Source organism: Hyperolius riggenbachi, chromosome 12 (genome assembly GCF_040937935.1).
Source record: "Hyperolius riggenbachi isolate aHypRig1 chromosome 12, aHypRig1.pri, whole genome shotgun sequence".
NCBI classification, from domain to species: domain Eukaryota; kingdom Metazoa; phylum Chordata; class Amphibia; order Anura; family Hyperoliidae; genus Hyperolius; species Hyperolius riggenbachi.
The window spans coordinates 106,767,177-106,794,629 of NC_090657.1; the positions used below are offsets into that span (position 1 = coordinate 106,767,177).

At 46.9% G+C, this 27,453-nt stretch overlaps 2 protein-coding genes across 4 annotated transcripts in view; one reads left to right on the plus strand and one right to left on the minus strand.

The window, feature by feature from the left end:
• LRRC46 (leucine rich repeat containing 46) overlaps positions 1–27,453 on the minus strand; it is a 93,686-nt gene that overhangs the window by 44,783 nt on the left and 21,450 nt on the right. Inside the window, exon 1 of one of the 3 annotated variants that reach the window (XM_068263114.1) lies at positions 21,848–22,013. The exons of the other annotated variants lie outside the window; for them this stretch is intronic. Coding sequence (XP_068119215.1) covers positions 21,848–21,857 — 10 coding nt within the window. The 5' untranslated portion in view covers positions 21,858–22,013. Of the gene's footprint in view, positions 1–21,847; positions 22,014–27,453 lie in introns of those variants that run through there. 3 annotated transcript variants of the gene reach the window in all.
• MRPL10 (mitochondrial ribosomal protein L10) overlaps positions 21,935–27,453 on the plus strand; it is a 44,690-nt gene continuing 39,171 nt past the window's right edge. Inside the window, exon 1 of the mRNA XM_068263119.1 lies at positions 21,935–22,024. Within this exon, the coding sequence (XP_068119220.1) occupies positions 21,985–22,024 (40 nt within the window). The 5' untranslated portion in view covers positions 21,935–21,984. The remainder of the gene's footprint in view (positions 22,025–27,453) is intronic.

Below are 27,453 nucleotides of genomic sequence, written 5' to 3' on the forward strand. Positions count from 1 at the left end.
GTAAAAATGTCTGCATAAATCCCACAACGGGAAATAGAATATGCAAAAAGAGGCATAATCAACATGTATACAAATAAGACACGCAATGTGTAAAAAATTGTAATGGCATGACAATTGAGGATATCAAAAACCACCAAGGCCATAAAACTACTCATAAGCCAAAAAAATTGCTCATGAGAGATTAATAGCTGGAAAATAGGCCTATCTATAACTATCAAAAATCAAAATACAGGTCCACCCATATCACCTCTGCATCCCAACTACATAAAAGAGACACACATCACATATATTGAAGCCCTAGATAGAAACCAACTACTACTTGCCCTAAAAGGGAAAGAGATTGTGGATCACAATGTATCACCAGCATGCTACCCCCCAACTCCCACCGTGGCCAAATTAATCCGAGTATCAAAGACAACGGAGCTAAATGCAAAAAGAGAGATCATAGTCCCTGTTCAGTCCACTGTTACCCAATGCTCCCAGGCGTTTAATCCAAAAAGCTTCCCTCCTGAGGAGATCCTTTGCTCTATCTCCCCTAAAATCACTGGGAACCCCATCTATAACTTGGACCCTTAACTGCGAGACCGTATGGCGGCACATAGTGAAATGCTGAGAAACAGCTTGTTCCATATTACGTGTCCTAATAGCAGATTTGTGAGAGGAGATACGTTCGCGCAACCGCTGTGTGGTTTCACCCACATATACCAACCCACAAGGGCATCTAAGTAAATATACAACATACGAAGAATCACAGGTGTAGAGGCCCCGTATGGAAAACCTCTCACACCTGGATGGATGCGCGAACCTATCTCCCCTCACGATATGGCTGCATAAATGGCAGCCCAGACATGGGAAAGTGCCCCTTCTAGAAGTCACCGCAGAGATAACACACTTAGATTTAATTTTATCTCTCACTGTAGGGGCCCGCTTGAACGAAAAAAGGGGCGGATAGCGGAACTCCTCAATATGAGGAAAAGATTTTTTCAAGAGGCCCCAATGTTTCCTCACAATAGACCCCAGCTGATTGCTGCAGGTATTGTAACGGGAAAACAAAGGGGAGTCTTGGCCCAGAAACACGTTTCCTACGTGAAGGCAATTCCTCCAGGGTATATTCTGGATAACCTCTACGTCTGAACCAGGGCTGTGGAGTCGGTCCAAAAATCCACAGACTCCGACTCCTCAGTTTAGGATTCCACAGACTCCGACTCCACGACTCCGACTCCTCTAATTTGCATATTACAATTTTGTTGATTAAAAGTATGTAACATGAAATTCGTCTCTTAACTGCCAACGGTTAGGAATTTTACAAGACAACTGAAGTGAGAAGGATATGTAGACTACTATATTTATTCCTTTTAGACTAAAACTAGTCCTTGGTAAGAGTACTTGTAAAAGGTACAAACCGGAACAAAGAACATCTATCAGGCCCTAGGCAATGTAAGTGTGGGTACATGTAAGAATGATGTGCAGGTACTCTGCAGGGGAAGAAGGAGATTGTAAACAGACAACACCTCTGTGTTCAATGTGCACAACATTCTCAGTGGATTCCCTGCAGTTCTGTGGGGAGTGCATATGTAGAGTATAGTACTACTGTGTAACAAAGTAAACCTGAGACAGATTAAATTAAAGTTTTATACATACCTGGGGCTTCCTCCAGCCGCCTTCAGGATAATCAGTCCCTCGTTGTCCTCCTCCACCACCTGGATCTTCTGCTATGAGTCCAGGTACTTGAGCCAGTCAGGCGTAGTGCGCATGCACACACTCCGCCGCCAGGAGCATACTACACCTGTGCAGCACTATTGCGCAGGTGCAGAATGTTCCTGGCTGTGGGAGCGGCATGCGGCTGGACAGCGCTGACTGGCTGAATTACCAGGACTCATAGCAGAAGATCCGGGTGGTGGAGGACAGCGAGGGACTGATTAGCCTGAAGGGGGCTGGAGGAAGACCCAGGTATGTATAAAACTTTACTTTTCATCCGTCTCAGTTACCCTTTAATTTGTAGTCACCAAACCAAATTTTAATAACATATCAAATTATTTGATTTCATCAGCAAAGGGAGTGCATACATTTGCATAAATCAGCATCAATGCAGAATTATTTCCACCTCATTGACCATCTCTATTAGTGACACGGCTACACATCAGGCTTTATACTTACAGCATAGATGTTATTTAGTATATATAAGAGATTCCTGTGTACACATCATATATACAGTCACAATCAGATATGTATATCTGACCTTAAAAATACGGGGACTGCTTTTTCGAAGCAGCACAAGTAACTAATTTTGATTGGTTTATTTCATTTTTGTGGACTAAGCACAGCTATTACTGTATTTATACTGTATATATACATTACTTTTAATGACTATTATCTGAGAAATAGAACATTTTATCATATCTTCTATTTTAATTACAGTTACAAATTCATTAGGAGTCGGAGTCGGTGCATTTTTTCCCGACTCCGACTCCAGGCACCCAAAATTGCCCGACTCCACGACTCCGACTCCACGACTCCGACTCCACAGCCCTGGTCTGAACTTCTCCCTCATTTCCACAATACGGGGTCTCTCTGACGGCAGGATCTGAGACAATCCTCCTCACTCTACCCAACTGGCCACCCGGAATAGGTTCGCGGGTAGACATAGGATGAAAGCTGGTAAATTCCAGCAAGGAGTTTCGGTCAGTTGGTTTGACAAATAGGTCAGTTTGGAATGTCATTCCAGATCGGATTACCACAGTGTCCAAGAAGGCAACACGGTCAGGGTGCACATAAGCCGTCAACCGAATACACGGCCAGCTCTCATGAAGGTCAGTAAGGAAGACCACCAGGGCCTCCTGGGACCCCCTCCATACGCAAAAAATAGCATCGATATATCGTAGCCAGCATACAACATGCCTACGATAATACTCATGAGTATAAACAAATTCCTCCTCATAGAGGCCCATTTAGAGATTTGCGTAGGTCTGATTGTGATTGGTCTTCTATCTTACTGGGTGTAGCTTACTTGGCTTTCTTGCAGCTCCCCATCAGATCCTCCATGTACTCTCTGCATCCTGATTGGTTATGTTGCTTTGATGGCTAGCATATATAAGAGTAGCAATTGTGTTGTATTTCAGAGAGAGCCTGATACAGCTTGAGGAAGGACCTTGTCCGAAACAGCGTCTGTCACAGTTATGGCTAGCTCTTTGTCTTTCTTTTAAATAAAAGAGCTATACATTACTGACGTGGTGATGTGGACTCTTCGTGTTGAATAGTGGATACATCCACATCCTACACACAACATGAGCGTAGCCACGAGTGGACATATGTTTGATATAGGATAAAAAGCCAGAGAACAGACTTACCTGAGGTTGCCCAGAAGGCTATGAATAAGGTCTGACTCTGAATGCGGCATTGTAACCCGGGGGAATGCACAGGAATACAGATGGCAGCAGGGTGAGTTGTGTCTGTGTGTGTTTTTGGAAAGTAGAATGTTCGTGTTTATGAATAAGAGAGTGTTGCACACCCAGAAACACACTGTCTCTTAATCAATGCACAATGTCAACCCCAGTAATAATGCAAATAACAATATGTAAACAAAAATAAATAAAAGTAAATTAAATTTTTTTTTAAAATAATGCAACCACAGTAGGCTTTAATGTGCATTTTGCATCAAAGAGATGTCTACCTAAACTCAACTACCATGCCGTATCTCACACTGTCAGTAGTACATTCATATCTATATATCTATCTCCATTTCTATTTACCCTCATAATTCATCCATATAGTATAAATGAGCAGCCAGGTACCTAGTAGGTAGGTGCCACCCACCCACCAGCCCCCATCCATAAAGTATAGATAAACAACCAGGCATCTTGCAGGTAGGTGCCTCAACCAGATAATAATCAGAATAATTATAGTGCTAATATAGTGTGAATGATGTGCAGGTACCAGCACTGGTAAAAAGACAAACCAACCGAAAAATTACAGACACAAACCAGTATATGCTGCTCAAAAAACTGCACTTTATTTAGAGAATAATATATATTTATAGAAGATTACATACACACTATAAATATAAATTATGTCAGAATATAAACTGACACACTAAATTGCTAATGCAATTCAAATATGCTGCTGCTGTGTTGGGCACTTCAGAAGAACCGCCATTAATATATCCTGTCCTACTGCTAATAACTACCAATTTGAAAGAGTAGTCCTTGGTAACGCCTAATTATATGGACCCACAAGGAGACCAGAGTACAGTGAAGAAAATTATGATCATAACCACTTATGGGAAACAGACAAGAGGCGTGACTAACAACCTAGAACTAGCTGGAAATTAACCTTGGCTATAGCCATACACACCCCCGTGAGGAGACCTAGATGTGGAAACTAAAACGGTCAATAACCACTCACAGAGCGTATGGATGAACACAACCAATGCAATCAGATAATGCATGAACCATAAGCCAAATGGGGGTCATAGAGATCACCCTACTAACGACTGGATCTGCCCCTGCAAGGCAGCGGTTAAATAAGATATGCTCTCGCAGAGAATTGCAGAAGAGCAGAGCCAGTAATGACCACCACGGCTAATGAGTGTAGGTATAAGACAGTATTATAGAAATTAGCAGTAGGTATTATTGGAAACACCATATCCTAAAATTACAGTGAGGGACCTATAAATATAGGCATATATATAACCTCCGATTTGAGGACCACTCACAGAGGATAATGTGGTGTAACCAATATGGTCAAAATAAGATCTATTCACAGAATACATATATGCCAGCAATATAGAAATTATAAAAAATCATTGCTGGGAGCCGCTGTCTAATTGCATGATCTAGCCTATGTAATACAAAAACAACAGATGTGTGATGATCCGCTCAGCTGGCTGCACAGGCAGACAGCTGTTTGTCCATTCCTCTAGTCTGTGGGCTGCAGGTCTCTGGAACAGAGACCTGTCTTTCCATTGCAAGTTCTGGTCTGTTCTCTTGCTGGGGAATTTGCATACATTCGTTATGCAAATCCCTTACCTGCCTTCTTTGATGACTGGCACTATAAGAGCTTTATGTTTCCCAGAAGGCTTTGCTGGTCATTTCCTTTCCATGCTCAGTTCCTGATGGACACTGCTGGAGTGTCAGCCATTGCTATCTAGTATAGTTAATTCCTGGGGGTTGCTTTAGGCTCCCCTTCTAGCCCAGTCAGGTTGTATTATCTGTATTGCCTGTTCTGTCTTGTCTTGCCTGTTGCCATTGTCCTGCCCCAATGGTGGTCGACAGGAAATGGTTCTGATATCTGTTCTTGGAGTATAGCTGGTGCAGCGGTTGCTACCAGCTATCTCTTCTGTTCTGTCTCCTGGGATCGCGCTAGCTACTTTTCGCTAGCGCTGGGGATCCTTCTGTTCTGTCTTCTGGGATCGCGCTAGCTACTTTTTGCTAGCGCTGGGGATCCTTCTGTTCTGCTACTCTGTACCTGGATCACGCTAGCCACTTTTCGCTAGTGCTGTGGATCCTATCTCTCGTTTGTCCCTGTTTTCGTGTGTCTGTCTTGTCCGCTACGCTTGCTGCAGGCTCGGTGAGGTAACCGTTAAGCAAGCGCTCGCGTCCTCTGTTTCATGTTTGTCTGTTAATGGTTAGTTAGGCGTGCTTGTCTCTATTGTGCTTATCACGTGGAGATCGCGCATAACCGCGTGCACTGTTGCGAATGAGTGCGGTGTTCGCGGTTAGCTAGCATTTGTTATTTTCCGTATCTCCTTATTGTATTTGCTGTGCCTTTGCTACCCTCGTATTCTATTCTGATCTGCCTTGTGTCACGTCTGGCGATCGCACCTCTCGCGATCGCGTTCCTATTTCGTATCTGCTGTTGTGTGTGCGCGGTCGCGGGGTGGCGACTGGATTGGCGCACACACATACAACCTATCCCTTTGCTCAATCTCATTCGCAATTGCCTCTCTTGCGATTGCGTTCTGCGCTTCGTACAATTCCTGTCTGGCACCTGTGGAGGTACAGAGGATTGGTTCCTCTGCACTCCCCAGCGCCATCTGCCGACAGGAATTTCCCTCTACAGGTGCGTAGCACCTTTTGCTGGGTGCCTGCAAATATACGCTTGTGGAGGATTTCCGCCATGTCAGCGCACGCGTTGTGCGCTGATCACGGAGAAAGTTCCACAATCGTTACAAGATGATTGTCAAAAAATTTTTGCCAATGTATTGATCCTATAATGAATTGGATATCCAGAAGGATCTTCAAGATAATTGTATAGTCTGTCCATACATGAAGCCCATAGCCCTTATGAGAATCATCAAGCTGTTATACAGCATAGAGTCTCTATGATTGCGTAGTTAGAGGGTATAAGCACGTATGTACTATGTTGAAGATACACGACCACACATCATAGCTAGGTTGAAAGCAAAGAAGTCCTTCCAGATAAGTATACTTGGTTGGCAATTGCATAGGACATCAGAGCCTACATGGTATTTTAACTGCTTCTGCCATCTGGCCATGCATTATATCCAAAAGAGCATATTAAAAGACATTTTTCCTCTTGATGCTTATTTGGGGCTGTAAAAGCACAATTGTACATATAGGTATAGAAAACAAGCACTGGTGATCCTCCGCAACAGGTCCACGCCACTTACAGCAGAACAATGTCTATTCACAAACCGCAAGTGTATACTGGCGACATGCGTCAAGAAGCGGCTGATAAACGGTTACTGCACCACGAGTAGATGTGCATCCGGGCTCTACGGCCACTGAGGTGAGTTTAACAGCCCTTGTCTCACTTATAGGTAGAGTGCATATTCTTTTTACATGCATGAGTCGCAACACATATCAATCTTAGATGCCACAGAAAGCGGCCAGCAGACAGTCATTGCATTGTGTGCGATTATACGCAATAATCATAAAGATGATAGAACAGTGGCGGCACTTATCTTGTCAAGGATCAGTATTGTGCTTGCAATGCATAGATGGTCACAAGTAGAAGCTGATAGCGGTTGGTAAAGGCTCAGAAGGTGCAGGCTTGCACGTGCAATAATGGCGGCGGCTCTGATCACCAGAACAACGGCTCCCAGCATGAGAAGAGGCGTAGCATGACGTCTACGCGTTTCGCCCCGCCCACCGGAGCTTCATCAGGACGTGCTACGTCATCACGTTCTTACACCTACCCTCCTTCCTATATTTATACTAGGAGGTCTACTTGTGATGAGGACCTAATTAAAACTCCATCTAGTGGGGAAGGAGGGAAGTGACTGGCAAAACTGATTTGAGGACATCTTGTGGTCAAATAGGTAACTGCAGGTTGCAAAAACAATTTATGGTGCAATCTCCCACAGAAACACTGCAGCTAGTAAGTCAAAAAAACGATATGGCACTATAGACATCAAACATAGTAGAACCTGATCTTTACCTCAAAAACACCTTAAGATTCAAATCAACATTTAATCCCAGAGGAACCAAAGTTTTTAATTGGAATATCCAAAAGCTTTCCTTTTTGATTAATTGAGCTCTCATATTGCAGAATCTAATTCCCGGATCCAGACGATATATAGCCTTAAATTTTAGACCTGTCGGATCCGAGTTATGCAACTCCGCAAAATGGGAGGCAATTGGAGTTTTGTCTCTTTTTTCTTCCTTGGCTGAATCTACAATTGACTTCACATGTTCCTGTATTCTAGTGCGCAGTTCTCGTTCTGTTTTTCCCACATAGTGTTTACCACAGGGGCAAATCATTTGGTATACAACATAAGTACTCAAACAATCCAGGGGACATCTAATATCATATATTTTGTCACCAACTGAATTGGTAAATTTGTCAGTTTTATCTACATATTGGCACACAGAACATTTTTTACATTGAGTCATCCCATTACGTTTGTGAAAAAAAGGAGAAACAGGTTTAGATTTATATTCTTATTGTGTAAGAATATCTACCAAATTCTTATTCCGTCTTGCAGTAAGGAGGGGCCGTGGGCCTATTATTTCTGCTATTTTTGTGTCATTTTGAAGAATAGGCCAGAAGCGCTGCAAGGTATCTCTGAGTTTATTCCAGTGGGGGCCATATGTGGCTATGAGTCGGGGACTAATTTGTACTTGAGTACGTGGTTTTTTGGTCAGAAGATCTTCCCGATTAGTTTTTAGTGCTCTATAATAGGCAGTCTTAAGTAGTTTATTGGGATAACCTCTAGCTCTCAATCTTTGTTTTAATTCAAAAGCCTCGTCCTTAAACGTTTCTATGTCACTGCAATTTCTTCTAAGACGTAAAAATTGGCCTATGGGAACTGCAGACCTCTGAGATTTCAAGTGTGCACTCTGATAGTGCAATAGTGTGTTTCCTGCTGTAGCTTTTCTAAATGTAGAAGTAATAATGCTACTGCCGTCCTTTTTAATCCTGACATCTAAAAACTCAAGCTCAGTGTCACTGAACTTGTATGTTAGAAAAATATTGTAAGCATTTTGGTTTAGGCGAGCCACAAAACTGTGCAGGTCGTCGATAGTTCCCGTCCACAATAAAAACACATCATCCACGTAGCGCAGCCAGAGGGCGGCATGCTCCCGGTACGCCCGGTCCAAGTAGACCATCTCCTCCTCCCATGCGCCCAGATAGAGACAGGCGTAAGAGGGAGAACAGGCCGCCCCCATGGCCACGCCCCGCCGCTGTCGATAATAACGATGATTAAACGTAAAGAAGTTGTTGTTGAGTATAAACTGAAGGATAGTATCCACGAAATCATTGTGGGCATCTTGATCAGGATAGTATCTGGTCAAGAATTTAGTAACCGCACGTCTTCCCACATCATTGGGGATAGACGTGAATAAGGATTCAACGTCCAATCCAACCAAAATCGCATGTTGAGGTACCACCACAGACTTCAGTTTATCTAATAGTTGCATAGTGTCAAGGACAAAGGACGGCAGCATCTCCAATATAGGTTTTAGCTTTTTATCCACATACTGAACTATTTTTTCCGTTGGAGAATTTATAGCAGCAATAATTGGACGGCCCGGAGGACATAAAGGATTTTTATGAATCTTTGGCTGTATATAAATAGTAGGGGCAACGTATTGGTCGACCCGTAGGGCCTTAAATTCTTTTTCAGTTAAGACATTGTCTAAATAGCCCCACTCCAAACGAACATTCAAATCATCCTTCAATTTTAAAAATGGGTTAGCAATAACTCTCTCATAACACTCAGTATCGGCAAGTTGTCTATTAATTTCCTTTAGATACATCTCTGTTGGCATCAACACTATATTGCCCCCTTTATCACTTTTTTTAATAGTAATATCTTTGAGGTTTTTGAGTTTTTTCAGAGATCGACGTTCGCTGGGCAATACGTTATCTGGAGCAGGTCCTTGCATTTGCCAGGTCTCTATCTCTTTCATAACACACTCATTGAATAATGTAATGTATTTATTTTTAGACATAGTTGGCATATATTCAGAATTTGGTTTCATATCTGTATGTGGGGGGAATTTTTGTTCTAAACCCATCTCCTCTTCCTCCATCCCCTTAATTATTTCAAAGTCATACAGATATGAAACCAAATTCTGAATATATGCCAACTATGTCTAAAAATAAATACATTACATTATTCAATGAGTGTGTTATGAAAGAGATAGAGACCTGGCAAATGCAAAAAAAAAAAAGGACGGCAGTAGCATTATTACTTCTACATTTAGAAAAGCTACAGCAGGAAACACACTATTGCACTATCAGAGTGCGCACTTGAAATCTCAGAGGTCTGCAGTTCCCATAGGCCAATTTTTACGTCTTAGAAGAAATTGCAGTGACATAGAAACGTTTAAGGACGAGGCTTTTGAATTAAAACAAAGATTGAGAGCTAGAGGTTATCCCAATAAACTACTTAAGACTGCCTATTATAGAGCACTAAAAACTAATCGGGAAGATCTTCTGACCAAAAAACCACGTACTCAAGTACAAATTAGTCCCCGACTCATAGCCACATATGGCCCCCACTGGAATAAACTCAGAGATACCTTGCAGCGCTTCTGGCCTATTCTTCAAAATGACACAAAAATAGCAGAAATAATAGGCCCACGGCCCCTCCTTACTGCAAGACGGAATAAGAATTTGGCAGATATTCTTACACAATCAGAATATAAATCTAAACCTGTTTCTCCTTTTTTTCACAAACGTAATGGGATGACTCAATGTAAAAAATGTTCTGTGTGCCAATATGTAGATAAAACTGACAAATTTACCAATTCAGTTGGTGACAAAATAAATGATATAAGATGTCCCCTGGATTGTTTGAGTACTTATGTTGTATACCAAATGACTTGCCCCTGTGGTAAACACTATGTGGGAAAAACAGAACGAGAACTGCGCACTAGAATACAGGAACATGTGAAGTCAATTGTAGATTCAGCCAAGGAAGAAAAAAGAGACAAAACTCCAATTGCCTCCTGTCACGGACGGTTGCGGGGCCGCAGGCGCGTCCTGTAACCGCCCGTGAAGAAAAGCGATCGCACTCGATTCTCTGCATCGATTGCGCTTCAATCGATACAATCTGGGTTGAGTGTGTAGGGGCAGCTGAAGTCTTTTTTTTCCCAGCAGAGAGATAGCACCAGCCCAACTGCTGGATGGCTCTTTTGATATGCTAATGAGCCTGGGCCCAGAGAGTCCCTGGCTTCAAGCTGTGCTGATGGCCCATCCATCAGGTATAGACCATGACAGAAGCAATCTAGTTGGGAGAAAAGCCAGACCCTCTGGCTCCCTCCCAGCAGGGGAGCTGACACCTAGCTAGCTGCCCCAAACTTCAAAGAGCCTTTGCCTGGGAATGACCTGCTATCAATCCCAGGGGTATCTCATATTCCATAAACTGCTATATGTATCATATTTTCTGTGTTGCCAGGCTGGCAGATCCTCCAAACTAACAGAGCATGCTTGGCCCTATCTGGTGCTGGTTCTGAAGAAATTTCAGTCCATTCTGAGGGAAAGACTGCCAGTTAGGCAGTTCGAAAGTGCCCTGCTGATACCACAAGGGTCCCACCCCTCATGTTTGGTATCAGGCTGCTGGGTACATCGAGGCAGACCTGAAAATATTAGTAAATCTGCCCTGACCTGTACGGTTCTGTGAGATAGAGCCCATATATGGTTAAGGTATGATTTCTGGTTCCCAGGACAAGGGGAGGACTCATCTCATGTTCTAAGGGGGTGTGTGGGCCCGCCCTCACTCCCTCCTACTGAATCAGGGGCATAAGAATGGCAGAGGACCCAAACTCAGTGTCCTCCACCCTGAAAACATCTTGAACTCATCGGTGCCAGCTTGAGGATATGCTGGCATCCACCTGGTCTGAACTCTGAACTTTGATTGAAACCCAGAACTCTGATTTTTCCCACAAAAAGGACATCTTTCCAGGAACTAAGTATTTTTCTCCCTTCTTTTATTTTTTATACTGGCTATTACTGTTTTAATAATTGTTGATTTTAATAATTGTCTGTATATATTAATTATTTATATTGCGTGAATAAACAACTTTCTCCAAGTCATTCACTGTCCGCTACCCTGCTTATCAGCACACACAGAACTGATCCCGGGTCTCTGAAGAAACGCTACTGTTTGTTTGTTGTTGGCTAGACAGAATACCGTGTGTTTAACCGTTTTATTCGCAGGACTAGTCAGTCAGTAAATCGGGTCCACTGGCCCATACCAGTGGTGGTGGCAGATACCGTGGAATCGTGTGTACGTTGTAATTACCCGTGTCTCACAGGCTCCCTTCTGAGTTGTCTGCGGCTAATTCTTGACGGTTCCTGCGCATCGACTGCGACCAGAGTTCGCACGATCTGTGCGCTGGCACCGTTTAGAAGGCTGAGTGTGGTCAGCCACTAGGGCTCCTGTGACAGTGGTGGCAGCGGTGGGATCTGTGTTGTGCTGAAAGTATCTAAGATAGCGCTAGCGCTATCAAGAAACGAACTAATTCGTTGGTGTAGCTGGAAGGCAATATATTTTTTATATATACAGAGAGACTGTGTAGCCAGTACCCCTCACCAAAAGTTTTATTTTATTTGGCGTGGAAATGTCCGGGAACTACAAGAAAATGTGCCTGGCGGACCTGCAAAAATCTTTGCCAAGAGAGAGGCATTGATGTCGGCCGCAAGAAACAAGGGGACCTGGTAACGGAATTGTTTCAATGGGATACCCAGCAACTGCGGGAGCCGGGAGTGTCCGCTGAAGTGGATACCAGCCCATCTGACAATCGAGGGGAACCAGAGACTGAGACTCCTGACCGTACAGAGGTTGTGCATCCTGAGGGCCCTGCATCAACAGTTACGCAGGAGAATGTCAGTGTGGACCCCAATCCCAGAGTTTCTGAAAGTACTCGCCCGGAACTGGCCAGTACTGGACTGTCAGTTTGTACTGATCCGATAATGCAGCAGGCATTACGACAGCTGATGGAGACGGACCTGGACAAGTACCTGCAGTACATGCGTGAGGAGCGCCAATCTGCTGCTGCTGCTGCAGAACGCCACGCGGAGAGGGATGCCGCTGAGCGAGAACGGGAGCGCCAATCTGCAGAGGCGCGGGAGAGACGACAGCATGAGCTCGACATGGCAAAGGTTCACCAGGCCAGCCGGAGTTCACCGCCCAGCCTCCCTGCTGAAGGAGCTGCAGCACCCATAAGTGCAAAATTTAAATTTGCTAATATTGAGAAAGACACAGACATTGACTTGTTTTTGCGGTCTTTTGAAAAAGCGTGCCATCAGTATCGTCTGTCCCAAGACCAGTGGGCCAGACATCTGACACCTTTGCTGCGCTACAAAGCGCTTGATGCCTTCGCAGAATTGCCTGCGGAGAAGGATAATGATTATGCTGCTATAAAAGACGCTATCATTACTAAGTACCAGCTGACGCCAGAAGCCTATCGGAAGAAGTTCAGGGCCTGGCAGAAAAAGTCTTCTGATTCGTACCGAGATGTGGTCAGCAGCTTGCTCACCACACTCCGCCAGTGGACTCGAGGCCTCACCAAAGGGTCTTATGATGTCCTGGAGAACTTGATAGTCCTGGAACAATTTCTGAACATTTGCCCTGCTGATGTACGACAATTTGTGTGGGAGCGCAAGCCTGCGTCAGCAACTGTCGCTGTAGACCTCGCTGAGACCTTTGCAACTACCCGGGTGTCTGATACACGCAGAACTGTCCCATCCAGCTGGAGAGGAGGTCAGCCCAATACCTCGGCAGACTCTCCTGCCCCTGTGAGCCGTCAGCCACAGAGGCCACCCAGCACAGCTTCTGCACCCAGGGCTGCAGCCTCTGGAGAGGTCACCTGTCACTACTGCCACAAGACGGGACACATGAAGTTCACCTGTCCGGAGCGGAGGCAGACCACCCCAGCACCTGGACCACCCGCACCTCGCCCGCGGCAGACACCACCCGCCAGTGTACCCCAACCAGGAGCCGCATCCAACCTGATGTTTGCCAAGGGGGCAGGGAACTCCCCCATCACAAGCAATCACCAGCTGGTTACTGTGAATGACCAGCTTGTCACGGGTTTCCGTGACACCGGAGCAGATGTCACTCTGGTGCGTGCACACCTAGTCCCCGCAGAGGCCATCATTCCTGACCAGTACCTCACCCTCACTGGAGTGGGGGGCACTCTTTCTCACATTCCCCAAGCTCGGGTGTCCATCGACTGGGGGGTGGGGGTCCACGAGAAGGTTGTTGGGATCCTGGACCAACTGCCGGTCCCTGTTTTGCTGGGGACCGACTTGGGCACACTGGTGTCGTACTATGAACCTGCACCAAGCCCTGTGGAATGCCAGGACAGAGACGGACTCTCTGCCCACACCCAGGTACTTTGCACCCAGGGGCAAGAACAGGGGGAGGTGGGTTGAACGTGCCCAGTTCACGGGTACCTGTGTTTGATGTACAAACTGTCTGTGATGAAAATGTTCCTGTTACTGTTATTAATGCTTGTGACAATGATGTAGGTAATGCCAATATGTGCCATTCTGAAGGGATACCTGTGCTAGCGGTAACACGCAGCCATACTGCTCAGAACCTGAGCTCAGAACAGGTGGAGGAGGTTCCGGCCTCCTCCCCCTCCTCTGACCACAGGGATGGCACCCTTCAGCCACTAACCTCATACGCCACGGGCCAGCTGGCTGAGAGTGAGAGTGCTGCGTTTGTGCAAGCACTCCAGACTGACCCTAACCTCGAGGCCCTCAGGAAACAGGCTTCTGAGCCCCTCACAGACGAGGCTACGTTCAAGGTATACTGGGAAGGTGGGAAGTTGTACAGTGAGCCTGTACACCCCACCGAAGGTGAAATGGGGATGGGTACCAAGTTGCTTGTGGTACCTAGTGCCTTCCGGGGGCATGTACTGAAGTCCGCACATGACATTCCCCTGGCCGGGCACTTGGGGATCCACAGGACCCTTGATCGTATCCGGGGACATTTCTACTGGCCTCAAATGCGGATAGATGTGACGAACTACTGCCGCTCATGTACCATTTCCCAAAGGTAAAAAGGGCTGGGAATCCCCGCAAAGCTCCCTTGTGTCCACTGCCAATCATAGGTGAGCCCTTTCACAGAGTGGCAGTCGACATAATTGGACCGTTGCCCACTCCCAGCAGCAGTGGCAAAAGGTACATCCTGACGGTGGTGGATTACGCCACCCGCTATCCTGAGGCCATGGCACTTTCCTCCCTGAGGGCGGACAAGGTAGCCGACGCGCTACTTAACATTTTCTCCCGAGTCGGGTTCCCTGCGGAGATGCTCTCTGACCAGGGAACCCAGTTTATGTCCGGACTCATGGAGGCCCTGTGCAAAAAGATACAGATGACGCACATTGTCTCCAGTCCCTACCACCCGCAGACCAATAGACTGTGTAAAAGGTTCAACGGGTCGCTGAAGCAAATGCTGACCACGTTTGTTGAGTCGCAAGGTGGGGACTGGGAACGATACCTGCCTCATCTGTTGTTTGCATACCGGGAGGTGCCGCAGGAATCTACCGGGTTCTCCCCGTTCGAGCTCCTGTATGGTAGGAATGTCTGAGGACCCCTACAATTGATGCGGGAGACGTGGGAGGGCAAGGGGGACCCCACAGACGTCTCTGTAGTTGATTACGTTCTCAGGTTCAGGGACAAGATGGAGTCCCTCACAGAAATGGTAACGGAAAACATGGCCCAGGCTCAGGCCAAACAAAAACTCTGGTATGACCGCACTGCTGGAGAGAGGTCATTTGAAGTAGGTGACAAAGTGTATGCCCTTCTTCCAGTGAGGCAGAACAAGCTGCAAGCGACCTGGGAGGGACCCTACACTATAGTGCAACGGTTAAACCCTCTGACATACCTGGTGAACATGGGAGGCAGGAAACAGAAAAGCTTTCATGTCAACATGCTGAAGGCCCACCATGACAGGACCAAGTATGTGCTGCCAGTGTGCAGCCGGTTAGAGCAGGGAGAGGCAGACCCCCTGTTAGACCTGCTGGCTGACATACGAGATGTGGACAGCGACCTAAGCGTCAACCCACAACTCTCCTCGTCCCAGCAAGAGCAGTTGCAGGAGGTGCTGGGTCCGTACCAGCACACCTTCTCCGGTGTCCCGGGCGGACCAGTCTGGCAGTGTATAGGGTAGATACAGGCACCCATCCCCCCATCAGGCAATCCGCTTACCGCGTCTCCCCTGAGGTGCAAGCGGACATGCAGAAAGAGGTGAGGGAGATGCTGGAGCTAGGGGTGGTTCAAAAGTCCTGTAGTGCCTGGGCAGCCCCTGTTGTCCTGGTCCCCAAGAAGGACCAGACAACTCGGTTCTGTGTGGACTACAGGAAGTTGAACGCCATCACCACTACAGACGCCTACCCCATGCCTTTGCATCGATGAGTTGTTGGATACGCTGGCGTCCGCCAGGTACCTATCAATCATGGATCTGAGCCGGGGGTACTGGCAGATACCACTTGCACCTGACGCGAGGCAGAAGTCGGCCTTCATCACCCCTTTTGGCCTCTTCGAGTTCACGATGATGCCCTTTGGGATGAAGAACGCTCCTGCCACGTTTCAGCGGGCCGTAAACGACCTGCTGGAGGGACTGCAAGGGTTCGCTGTAGCGTACTTGGATGACATTGCGGTGTTCAGCCCCACCTGGGAGGAACACCTCAAACACCTGTCCCAGGTACTAGAGAGGCTGGCCGCAGCCAATCTGACAGTTAAGCCGAGTAAGTGTCAGATTGGTATGACCGAGGTGCAGTACTTAGGTCACCGGGTGGGGGGTAACACCCTGAAACCTGACACGGGAAAGGTTGACGCCATCCTGGCATGGCCTCGGCCTATCACGAAAAAGCAGGTCCAGGCGTTCCTGGGGACCGCCGGCTACTATAGGAAATTTGTTCCAGCCTATAGTACCCTGGCGAAGCCCCTAACCGATGCCACTAGCAAGAAACACCCCAAGGTTGTTAGCTGGACCCCCGCTTGCGAGAACGCCTTCCAAGCGTTGAAGCAGGCACTCGCGAGTGCCCTGTGCTGCAAGCCCCGGATTTCAGTCGTCGGTTTGTTGTGCAAACCGATGCCTCTGACTACGGTCTCGGCGCAGTCCTCAGCCAGGTGGATGGAAAGGGAGATGAACACCCTATCCTCTACCTGAGCCGGAAGCTCCTGCCCCGAGAGGTAGCCTACTCCACCACTGAAAAGGAGTGCCTAGCGATCGTGTGGGCCCTACAGAAACTACAATCGTACCTGTACGGCCGCTCCTTCACGATCATTACCGACCATAATCCCCTGAGTTGGCTGAACCGCACTGCTGGGACCAATGGCAAGCTCTTACGTTGGAGCCTATCATTACAGCAGTATGACTTCACGATTCAACACAAGGCAGGCAGCCGACACCAGAACGCCGACGGGCTATCCCGTTGCAACGGGGAACTGGATCAGATATCGCAGTTTAGCGGCAACGACACACATCTTGCTGATGCATGTCTATCTGCCTTCTCCCCAGGGGGGGCTGTCATGGACGGTTGCGGGGCCGCAGGCGCGTCCTGTAACCGCCCGTGAAGAAAAGCGATCGCACTCGATTCTCTGCATCGATTGCGCTTCAAATCGATACAATCTGGGTTGAGTGTGTAGGGGCAGCTGAAGTCTTTTTTTTCCCAGCAGAGAGATAGCACCAGCCCAATTGCTGGATGGCTCTTTTGATATGCTAATGAGCCTGGGCCCAGAGAGTCCCTGGCTTCAAGCTGTGCTGATGGCCCATCCATAAGGTATAGACCATGACAAAAGCAATCTAGTTGGGAGAAAAGCCAGACCCTCTGGCTCCCTCCCAGCAGGGGAGCTGACACCTAGCTAGCTGCCCCAAACTTCAAAGAGCCTTTGCCTGGGAATGACCTGCTATCAATCCCAGGGGTATCTCATATTCCATAAACTGCTATATGTATCATATTTTCTGTGTTGCCAGGCTGGCAGATCCTCCAAACTAACAGAGCATGCTTGGCCCTATCTGGCGCTGGTTCTGAAGAAATTTCAGTCCATTCTGAGGGAAAGACTGCCAGTTAGGCAGTTCGAAAGTGCCCTGCTGATACCACAAGGGTCCCACCCCTCATGTTTGGTATCAGGCTGCTGGGTACATCGAGGCAGACCTGAAAATATTAGTAAATCTGCCCTGACCTGTACGGTTCTGTGAGATAGAGCCCATATATGGTTAAGGTATGATTTCTGGTTCCCAGGACAAGGGGAGGACTCATCTCATGTTCTAAGGGGGTGTGTGGGCCCGCCCTCACTCCCTCCTACTGAATCAGGGGCATAAGAATGGCAGAGGACCCAAACTCAGTGTCCTCCACCCTGAAAACATCTTGAACTCATCGGTGCCAGCTTGAGGATATGCTGGCATCCACCTGGTCTGAACTCTGAACTTTGATTGAAACCCAGAACTCTGATTTTTCCCACAAAAAGGACATCTTTCCAGGAACTAAGTATTTTTCTCCCTTCTTTTATTTTTTATACTGGCTATTACTGTTTTAATAATTGTTGATTTTAATAATTGTCTGTATATATTAATTATTTATATTGCGTGAATAAACGACTTTCTCCAAGTCATTCACTGTCCGCTACCCTGCTTATCAGCACACACAGAACTGATCCCGGGTCTCTGAAGATACGCTACTGTTTGTTTGTTGTTGGCTAGACAGAATACCGTGTGTTTAACCGTTTTATTCGCAGGACTAGTCAGTCAGTAAATCGGGTCCACTGGCCCATACCAGTGGTGGTGGCAGATACCGTGGAATCGTGTGTACGTTGTAATTACCCGTGTCTCACAGGCTCCCTTCTGAGTTGTCTGCGGCTAATTCTTAACGGTTCCTGCGCATCGACTGCGACCAGAGTTCGCACGATCTGTGCGCTGGCACCGTTTAGAAGGCTGAGTGCGGTCAGCCACTAGGGCTCCTGTGACACCTCCCATTTTGCGGAGTTTCATAACTCGGATCCGACAGGTCTAAAATTTAAGGCTATATATCGTCTGGATCCGGGAATTAGATTCTGCAATATGAGAGCTCAATTAATCAAAAAGGAAAGCTTTTGGATATACCAATTAAAAACTTTGGTTCCTCTGGGATTAAATGTTGATTTGAATCTTAAGGTGTTTTTGAGGTAAAGATCAGGTTCTACCATGTTTGATGTCTATAGTGCCATATCGTTTTTTTGACTTACTAGCTGCAGTGTTTCTGTGGGAGATTGCACCATAAATTGTTTTTGCAACCTGCAGTTACCTATTTGGCCACAAGATGTCCTCAAATCAGTTTTGCCAGTCACTTCCCTCCTTCCCCACTAGATGGAGTTTTAATTAGGTCCTCATCACAAGTAGACCTCCTAGTATAAATATAGGAAGGAGGGGAGGTGTAAGAACGTGATGACGTAGCACGTCCTGATGAAGCTCCGGTGGGCGGGGCGAAACGCGCAGACGTCATGCTACGCCTCTTCTCATGCTGGGAGCCGTTGTTCTGGTGATCAGAGCCGCCGCCATTATTGCATGTGCAAGCCTGCACCTTCTGAGCCTTTACCAACCGCTATCAGCTTCTACTTGTGACCATCTATGCATTGCAAGCACAATACTGATCCTTGACAAGATAAGTGCCGCCACTGTTCTATCATCTTTATGATTATTGCGTATAATCGCACACAATGCAATGACTGTCTGCTGGCCGCTTTCTGTGGCATCTAAGATTGATATGTGTTGCGACTCATGCATGTAAAAAGAATATGCACTCTACCTATAAGTGAGACAATAGCTGTTAAACTCACCTCAGTGGCCGTAGAGCCCGGATGCACATCTACTCATGGTGCAGTAACCGTTTATCAGCCGCTTCTTGATGCATGTCGCCAGTATACACTTGCGGTTTGTGAATAGACATTGTTCTGCTGTAAGTGGCGTGGACCTGTTGCGGAGGATCACCAGTGCTTGTTTTCTATACCTATATGTACAATTGTGCTTTTACAGCCCCAAATAAGCATCAAGAGGAAAAATGTCTTTTAATATGCTCTTTTGGATATAATGCATGGCCAGATGGCAGAAGCAGTTAAAATACCATGTAGGCTCTGATGTCCTATGCAATTGCCAACCAAGTATACTTATCTGGAAGGACTTCTTTGCTTTCAACCTAGCTATGATGTGTGGTCGTGTATCTTCAACATAGTACATACGTGCTTATACCCTCTAACTACACAATCATAGAGACTCTATGCTGTATAACAGCTTGATGATTCTCATAAGGGCTATGGGCCTTATGTATGGACAGACTATACAATTATCTTGAAGATCCTTCTGGATATCCAATTCATTATAGGATCAATACATTGGCAAAAAAAATTTGACAATCATCTGTTGTTTTTGTATTACATAGGCTAGATCATGCAATTAGACAGCGGCTCCCAGCTATGATTTTTTATAATTTCTATATTGCTGGCATATATGTATTCTGTGAATAGATCTTATTTTGACCATATTGGTTACACCACATTATCCTCTGTGAGTGGTCCTCAAATCGGAGGTTATATATATGCCTATATTTATAGGTCCCTCACTGTAATTTTAGGATATGGTGTTTCCAATAATACCTACTGCTAATTTCTATAATACTGTCTTATACCTACACTCATTAGCTGTGGTGGTCATTACTGGCTCTGCTCTTCTGCAATTCTCTGCGAGAGCATATCTTATTTAACCGCTACCTTGCAGGGGCAGATCCAGTCGTTAGTAGGGTGATCTCTATGACCCCCATTTGGCTTATGGTTCATGCATTATCTGATTGCATTGGTTGTGTTCATCCATACGCTCTGTGAGTGGTTATTGACCGTTTTAGTTTCCACATCTAGGTCTCCTCACGGGGGTGTGTATGGCTATAGCCAAGGTTAATCTCCAGCTAGTTCTAGGTTGTTAGTCACGCCTCTTGTCTGTTTCCCATAAGTGGGTATGATCATAATTTTCTTCACTGTACTCTGGTCTCCTTGTGGGTCCATATAATTAGGCGTTACCAAGGACTACTCTTTCAAATTGGTAGTTATTAGCAGTAGGACAGGATATATTAATGGCGGTTCTTCTGAAGTGCCCAACACAGCAGCAGCATATTTGAATTGCATTAGCAATTTAGTGTGTCAGTTTATATTCTGACATAATTTATATTTATAGTGTGTATGTAATCTTCTATAAATATATATTATTCTCTAAATAAAGTGCAGTTTTTTGAGCAGCTTATACTGGTTTGTGTCTATAATTTTTCGTTAGGTGCCTCAACCAGCCCCCATCCATATAGTATAGATGAGCAGCCAGGCACCTAGTAGGCAGGTGCCACCCACCAACCCCCATCCATATAGTATACATGAGGAGCCAGGCACCCAGTAGGTAGGTGCCGCCCACCAGCCCCCAATCATATAGTATAGATAAACAGCCAGGCATCTTGTAGGTATATGCCTCCACCAGCCCCCATCCATAGATGAGCAGCCAGGCATCTTGTAGGTCATATTGTATTCCTGAGGGGACACAGGCAGGGGTCAGCACTGACTGACTCATGTGACAGTCCAAACTGAGGGGGACAATACCCTGCACTAAGCATGTGGGCACTGCACCTGTGGCATGTACATTTGGCTCCACCCACACCCACATTCTGTTGCTTTGTGTGCCACCAGGGTATGTGTCAGTAAGAAGAAAAAAAAATCCATTGTCAGTAAATTTTCATAGGATTGCATAGCTCCCAACTGTCCCTCTTTTGGAGGGACAGTCCCTCTATCCTCCTCATTTGTCCCTCTTTCAGGACTTTGTCTCTCTTTTTATATATGTAAATATATACATTTCTCCACTAAAAAAGGTCTTTGATTGACTCTAAACTTTATTCACATCCTTTAAATTGATATATTACTAATTTTAAAATGTTAAATATGATGGAAAATTAAACAGGATAGAAAGGAGCAGTGTGGTTTGAATTATAAAACAACATATTTTTCTTATGAAATCTTTATGGTATGCGTGTCTAGGGGTGTGATGGGGGCTTGATCAGGGGTGTGGCAGGGGCATGGCTTAAGTGTCCCTCTGTCTCATCTCAAAAAGTTGGAAGGTATGGGATTGTAGGTAAAAAATATATCTAAAAGGTTGAACATGAAGAGAGGGGATCAACACGGAAGAGAGGAGAAAGGACATGAAATTGCAGATGCACATGTTAAGAGAGAGGATGATGTACATGGAAGATAGAGGAGGACATTCATGGTGAATGTAGTAGTACATAGTATACTGTACATAGAAGGAGGGATGCTGCACATAGGGACGGAGATTAGCACAAGAAAAGAGGGAGCTGAGAACATGAAATGGGGGCAGCAGAAGACAAGTTGGCCCAGGACGCTAGAGAAATAACACACTCACCTCCCGCCATTTACTTTTGCTGCAACCCGTTTAGGAACTTCTTCGAACTTCTCAGCGTCTTTCGTTGCCAGGATACCGCCGGATCCCATAATGCCTTGCGTAATGCGTACTCCACTCTCCTCTATCCTTCCGGCAGCATGGCGGCGATGCTGACAAGAACTGCGGTTCAGAAACTCGGTGAGGTGCACTGCGGGGTCGGGGAGGGTGGGGGCGTGACGTCATGAGCATAAGACCAGAATCCTAAAGGCGCTGATCGGCTTCTGCTCCTAAAATGTAACCTCCTGCTGCTACTGTCATTTTATTGTGCTGTGTCCTTCCTGCGCTCCTTGCAGCAGCCTGACGGTCATTGTACTGCCTAGTGGCTACAACGGTGACAATGGCTAATGATATTATTCTTTCCCTAATTATTCCAGGCAGGGTTTATTCTGTGACAAAAGTTTATACTATGCAACCAATGATGATTGAGGTAGCTGTGGCCATACATCTGTGGACTGTGACAGGCAGCCATTTGAACAACCGATTTGATGATATTGAATCAGATGCAAATTGGTGCCTCCAAGAGCATACCTGTTAGATGATTTGACTCATTTTTTAGTTGAATGTATCGATTGGAAATTTTGGGAAGTCTCAGGCTGAAGTGCTGGAATGAATGCATGGATCGGAAATGTTGGGAAGTCTCAGGCTGACTTGCCCGATCGCGTGCGCCGTGCTAACGATAATTGACATATGTAATGGAAACCCCATGGCTGCACCCCCCCCCCCCCCCTCCAATGTTTTATGTGCCACCCGGTGACTTCATTTATGTTTATTCTGACGCATGTCATACCCCGGTAGTCACATGGGGCGTTAATGTGGAAATACAGTGCAGACGCCCGGGGAGGCATGACAAGTAAAGTACAAATACATGGGCACCGGGCCGTGACAAGGCCGTTTCCCAAAAGATTTCATGCTGAAATCGATCGGGAATCTGGCTGTGGTGTATAAGCAGCCAACAGATCTCTCTCCCATCAGGTTCAGTCATAGAGATATCTGTCTCTTGGGGTGGATCTGGCCATGGCTATATGCACGGTCACCTTTACGTCTTAAAAATGAAAATGTCCTATCTGGATAGGGTTTATTAGATTGGTGGCCCTATGCTGCTATACTGTACTTGTAGCTGGCAAGTGGTTTGACAAGTATGGTAGGCAAAGGCCTGGCATCAGGCTACGATCATAAGTGTCAAAAACAGCTTACTCCTCAGCAGGAGAACACAGGACAATGCTGCAAAAAATGTATTAATATCTATAATGCAGTAATTTTAATCAATCTCTGTGCTCAACATTCAGTGGGCATTGAGCCTAGAAAACACTACAGACCAGTGTTCTGCCCAGGCTCTTTTAGCTGGGTGCTCCACCCGGCTAGTTTGGATGAGCACCCGACTGTCACCGGCTCAGCTCCTCCTATGCTGTAAGCAGAGTTGCGCACAGAAGCACCGGCCATGCATTCTCTCATACTGCTCCACCCTGCTACTATTTCATGCCACCTGGCTGGAAAAAATTTCTAGGGAGAACACTGCTACAGACTATATAGTATACTGGTTAAGGGCTCTGCCTTTGACATGGGAGACCAGGGTTTGAACAGGAAGAAGTCTTTGGGTAAGACTTCCTAACTCTGCAGGGTGGCCCCTTGAGCACACCCTTAGGGCCCTTTTCCACTAGCAATCACAAATCACAAACGCCAGCGATTGCGATTGCGATTTTTCATTAATTCTGTTATGCGATTGTGATTTGTGATTTTCATTTGCATTGCATTATCATTGTAAAAATTGCTCCAGCAAGCGATTGCGATTAGCGATTTCCAAATCGAATCACTGTAGTGGAAAATACTTCTCGTGAATACTATGATAAAGTAACAACTCTAGCGATTTAAAAATCACTAGCGATTTGCGATTTTGCGATTCAGCAATCACAATCGCTCTAGTGGAAAAGGGCCCTTAGTGGCTGCAGCTTTTGAGCACTTTAAGTACCAACAGGAGAAAAACGCTATACAAATGTTACGATGATGATGATTATTATCATATTTTGTCTGTTTCTTGCAAGACGATGCAGTCAGTACATAAATTCTTTGGGTCTAAAATTTAAACTCAAGTAATGTCATTGTGGATTTTTTTATTTAATGTGCTCAAATGAACCCAAAGCAGGGAACAAAGAAAATACTTACCCCAGTAGAGGGAATCCTCTGGTCTATCCAGAGGCTTAACCCATCATGCTCAACCCCACTGATCCAGCACTGGGACCCTCTAAGCATATCAGAGAAGGACTCTCATCCGTGTATGAGTACCGCTGTACAGCACAAGCATGGACCGTGGTTGTGCAATAGCACGAAGCTGCTCTTTCATGTCTTTTTCCGCTGTGCATGAGCGGCTCTGTGCTGCTGCACAGGCATGGCCTGTACTCGTGCTCAGTGGCGTAGCTACAAACCTCTGGGCCCCGATGCGGAATCTGGATGTGGGGCCCCCCCCACGGCAACAACAGCCCCCCTCCCCTGGCAACACCCGACGCACACACATATCCAAATCCCTATAGCCAGCTATAGGTCCCCCCAGTATAGGTAGCCAGGCATAGGTAAGCCAGTATAGTTGCCCCCGGTATAGGTTAGCCAGGTAGGTGCCTCCAGCATAGGTAGCCAGTATAGTTGCCCCCAGTATAGGTTAGATAGGCAGGCGCCGCCGCTATAGGTTAGATAGATAGGTGCCCCCAGTACAGGTTAGCTAGGTGGGTGCCTCTAATATAGGTAGCCAGAATAGTTGCCCCCAGCATAGGTTAGATAGGTAGGTGCCCCCAGTATAGGTTAGTTAAGTAGGTGCCTCCAATATAGGTAGCCAGTATAGTTGCCACCTGTATAGGCTAGCTAGGTGCCCCGAATACAGGTTAGACAAGTAAGTGCCCCCAGGTTAGATAGGTAGGTGCCCCCCAGTATAGGTTAGATTAGGTAGCTGCCCCCCAGTATAGGTTAGATGAGGTAGGTGCCCCCCAGTATAGGTTAGGTAGCTGCCCCCCAGGATAGATTAGGTAGCTTTCCCCCAGGATAGGTTAGATTAGGTAGCTGCCCCCAGGATAGGTTAGAATAGGTAGCTGCCCCCCAGAATAGGTTAGAGTAGGTAGCTGCCCCCCAGAATAGGTTAGAGTAGGTAGCTGCCCCCCGGGATAGGTTAGAGTAGGTAGCTGCCCCCCAGGATAGGTTAGAGTAGGTAGCTGCCCCCCAGGATAGGTTAGAGTAGGTAGCTGCCCCCCAGGATAGATTAGGTAGGTAGCTGCCCCCCCAGGATAGGTTAGGTGGGTAGCTGCCCCCCCAGGATAGATTAGGTAGGTAGCTGCCCCCCGGGATAGGTTAGGTAGGTAGCTGCCCCCAGGATAGGTTAGGTAGGTAGCTGCCCCCCCAGGATAGGTTAGGTAGGTAGCTGCCCCCCCCCAGGATAGGTTAGGTAGGTAGCTGCCCCCCCAGGATAGGTTAGGTAGGTAGCTGCCCCCCCAGGATAGGTTAGGTAGGTAGCTGCCCCCCCAGGATTAGGTAGGTAGCTGCCCCCCCAGGATTAGGTAGGTGCCCCCCCCCCATAATGAAGGGGGGAGCCGCAGCTGCGGGGAGGGCAGCCCGACCTCTCCCTCCCTTCCTCTCCCCGGGGCCCCCCCTTCAAATGCAGAGTGCATGGCACACGGAAGCGCTGTAGCAGGCAGAACTCACCTCCATCCCTGCGCCGCTGATCTCCGCCCGCTCTGGCTGCATAGATGTTGTTACACACTGCTTCCTGTTTAGCTGGAAGCAGTGTGTATCAGCATCTATACAGCCAGAGCGGGAGGAGATCAGCGGCGCTTGGAACGCAGGGACGGAGGTGAGTTCTGCCTGCTACAGCGCTTCCGTGCGCCGCGCACTCTGCATTTGAAGGGGGGGCCCCGGGGAGAGGAAGGGAGGGAGAGGTCGGGCTGCCCTCGCCGCGGCTGCGGCTTCCCCCTCCCAATATCGCGCACGGGCCGCAAGGGCACTACAAAAGGACATGGGCCCCCCCGGGCCCCTCCCCCGCCTCTTCAGGAGCCGGGCCCGACCACAGGCCCTACGCCCCTGCTCGTGCTTGCGCAGTACAGCCGCACTTGTACATGGATGGAAGTGTAGCCGCGAACCAGAAGATAGTCCTGTATGGCAGCAGTGACGGCTGGGAGGACATGGCAAACCTCTGAACCGTTAAGAGGCTTCTACTAGTTAAGATGCAGAGCAGCAGTGGAGCACCATACATGACCTCCTTCTGGGGAGTACAAGATGAATTGGCGCCGGGAGACTTGGGCGCAGGATACAGCCGGTATATGGCTGATCCTGCTGCCGCACAAGTCCCGGCCGTGTTAATTAATATTCCCCCTCCAGGCCGCTATGGATAGTGGGGAATGATGTAATTCTGCTATTGCTGGAAGCCGAATTACAGGGTTTTAAATGTAACTTCAGCTCTGTCTTCTGACGGCGCCGAATTTACACTCTGTGCGCTGCTATAGCCGTAGTTCCTATTATGGCCTATGGTGGCGCCGGCTGCTCCCAAGTCTCCTGCGCTGGATTCTTAGTGTTCGCTTCTGGGCATGAGACAGGTCTTCCACACTCTTCAGTAAACAAGTGCTATACAGCCTATCACAATGTGACTCCCATCTCTGCAGAGTCATTGGCAGCTCTTGCACTTCTGCCAGATTATTCACCTTACAAGCCAGTCATATATTAAAAAGAAAGACAAAGGGCCTTCTGGCTACCTATACTGTGGGGGGCTTGGGTTCTCTCTGGCTACCTATACTGTGAAGGTCTCTCTTGCTACATGTTCTAGGGGGGGCTCTCTGGCTACTTATACTGGGGGGTGGGCAGGGCAGGGCCCGATTTAAAGCTCATGGGCCTATGTCCATATAAGCTTTGGTGCCCTAATAATCTATATGATCTAGTACAGGGGTCCACAAACGTTTTGGGTTGAGGGCCGGGTCAACATACTTCAGACTGCTGGGGGGGGGGGAGTATACATAAAATGATGTGGAAGTCTTTGCGGGCCAGACAGTGAAGCATACCCATGTGACAACCTGCAGTCCAATTGGACAGCAGTGTCACCTGATGTGGAATTTGATGGGAAACCAGCGAATTACTGCTTTCTGGCATTCATGTGGAAGAGTGGTGCCAGCACTTCTATTCTATATACGGACCAGCAATATTTAAAGATGTAGCTGACCACATCTATAACTAATACATTTTGTGTGTGGGGGAGGGGGCGGTAAAAAAGCCTCAGGGGGCCACATTTGGCCCACTGGCCTTAGTTTGAGGACCACTGATCTAGTAGATGCAGTAGAAAACAATATTGCTATTTTTCCAGATGATGCAAAATTGTGCAGAATCATCAACTCACAGGGAGATAGTGACATATTGCAACAGGATCTGGATAGGATGGCTATATGGGCATATAAATGACAGATCAAATTAATTGTTGGAAAATGTAAAGTCATGCATTTTGGTCATACCAATGGTCTAGCACCATACAAAATAAATGGGATACAGATAGAAACATCAAACTTGGAGAAGGACTTAGGAGTACTCGTCAAAAACAAGTTAAATAA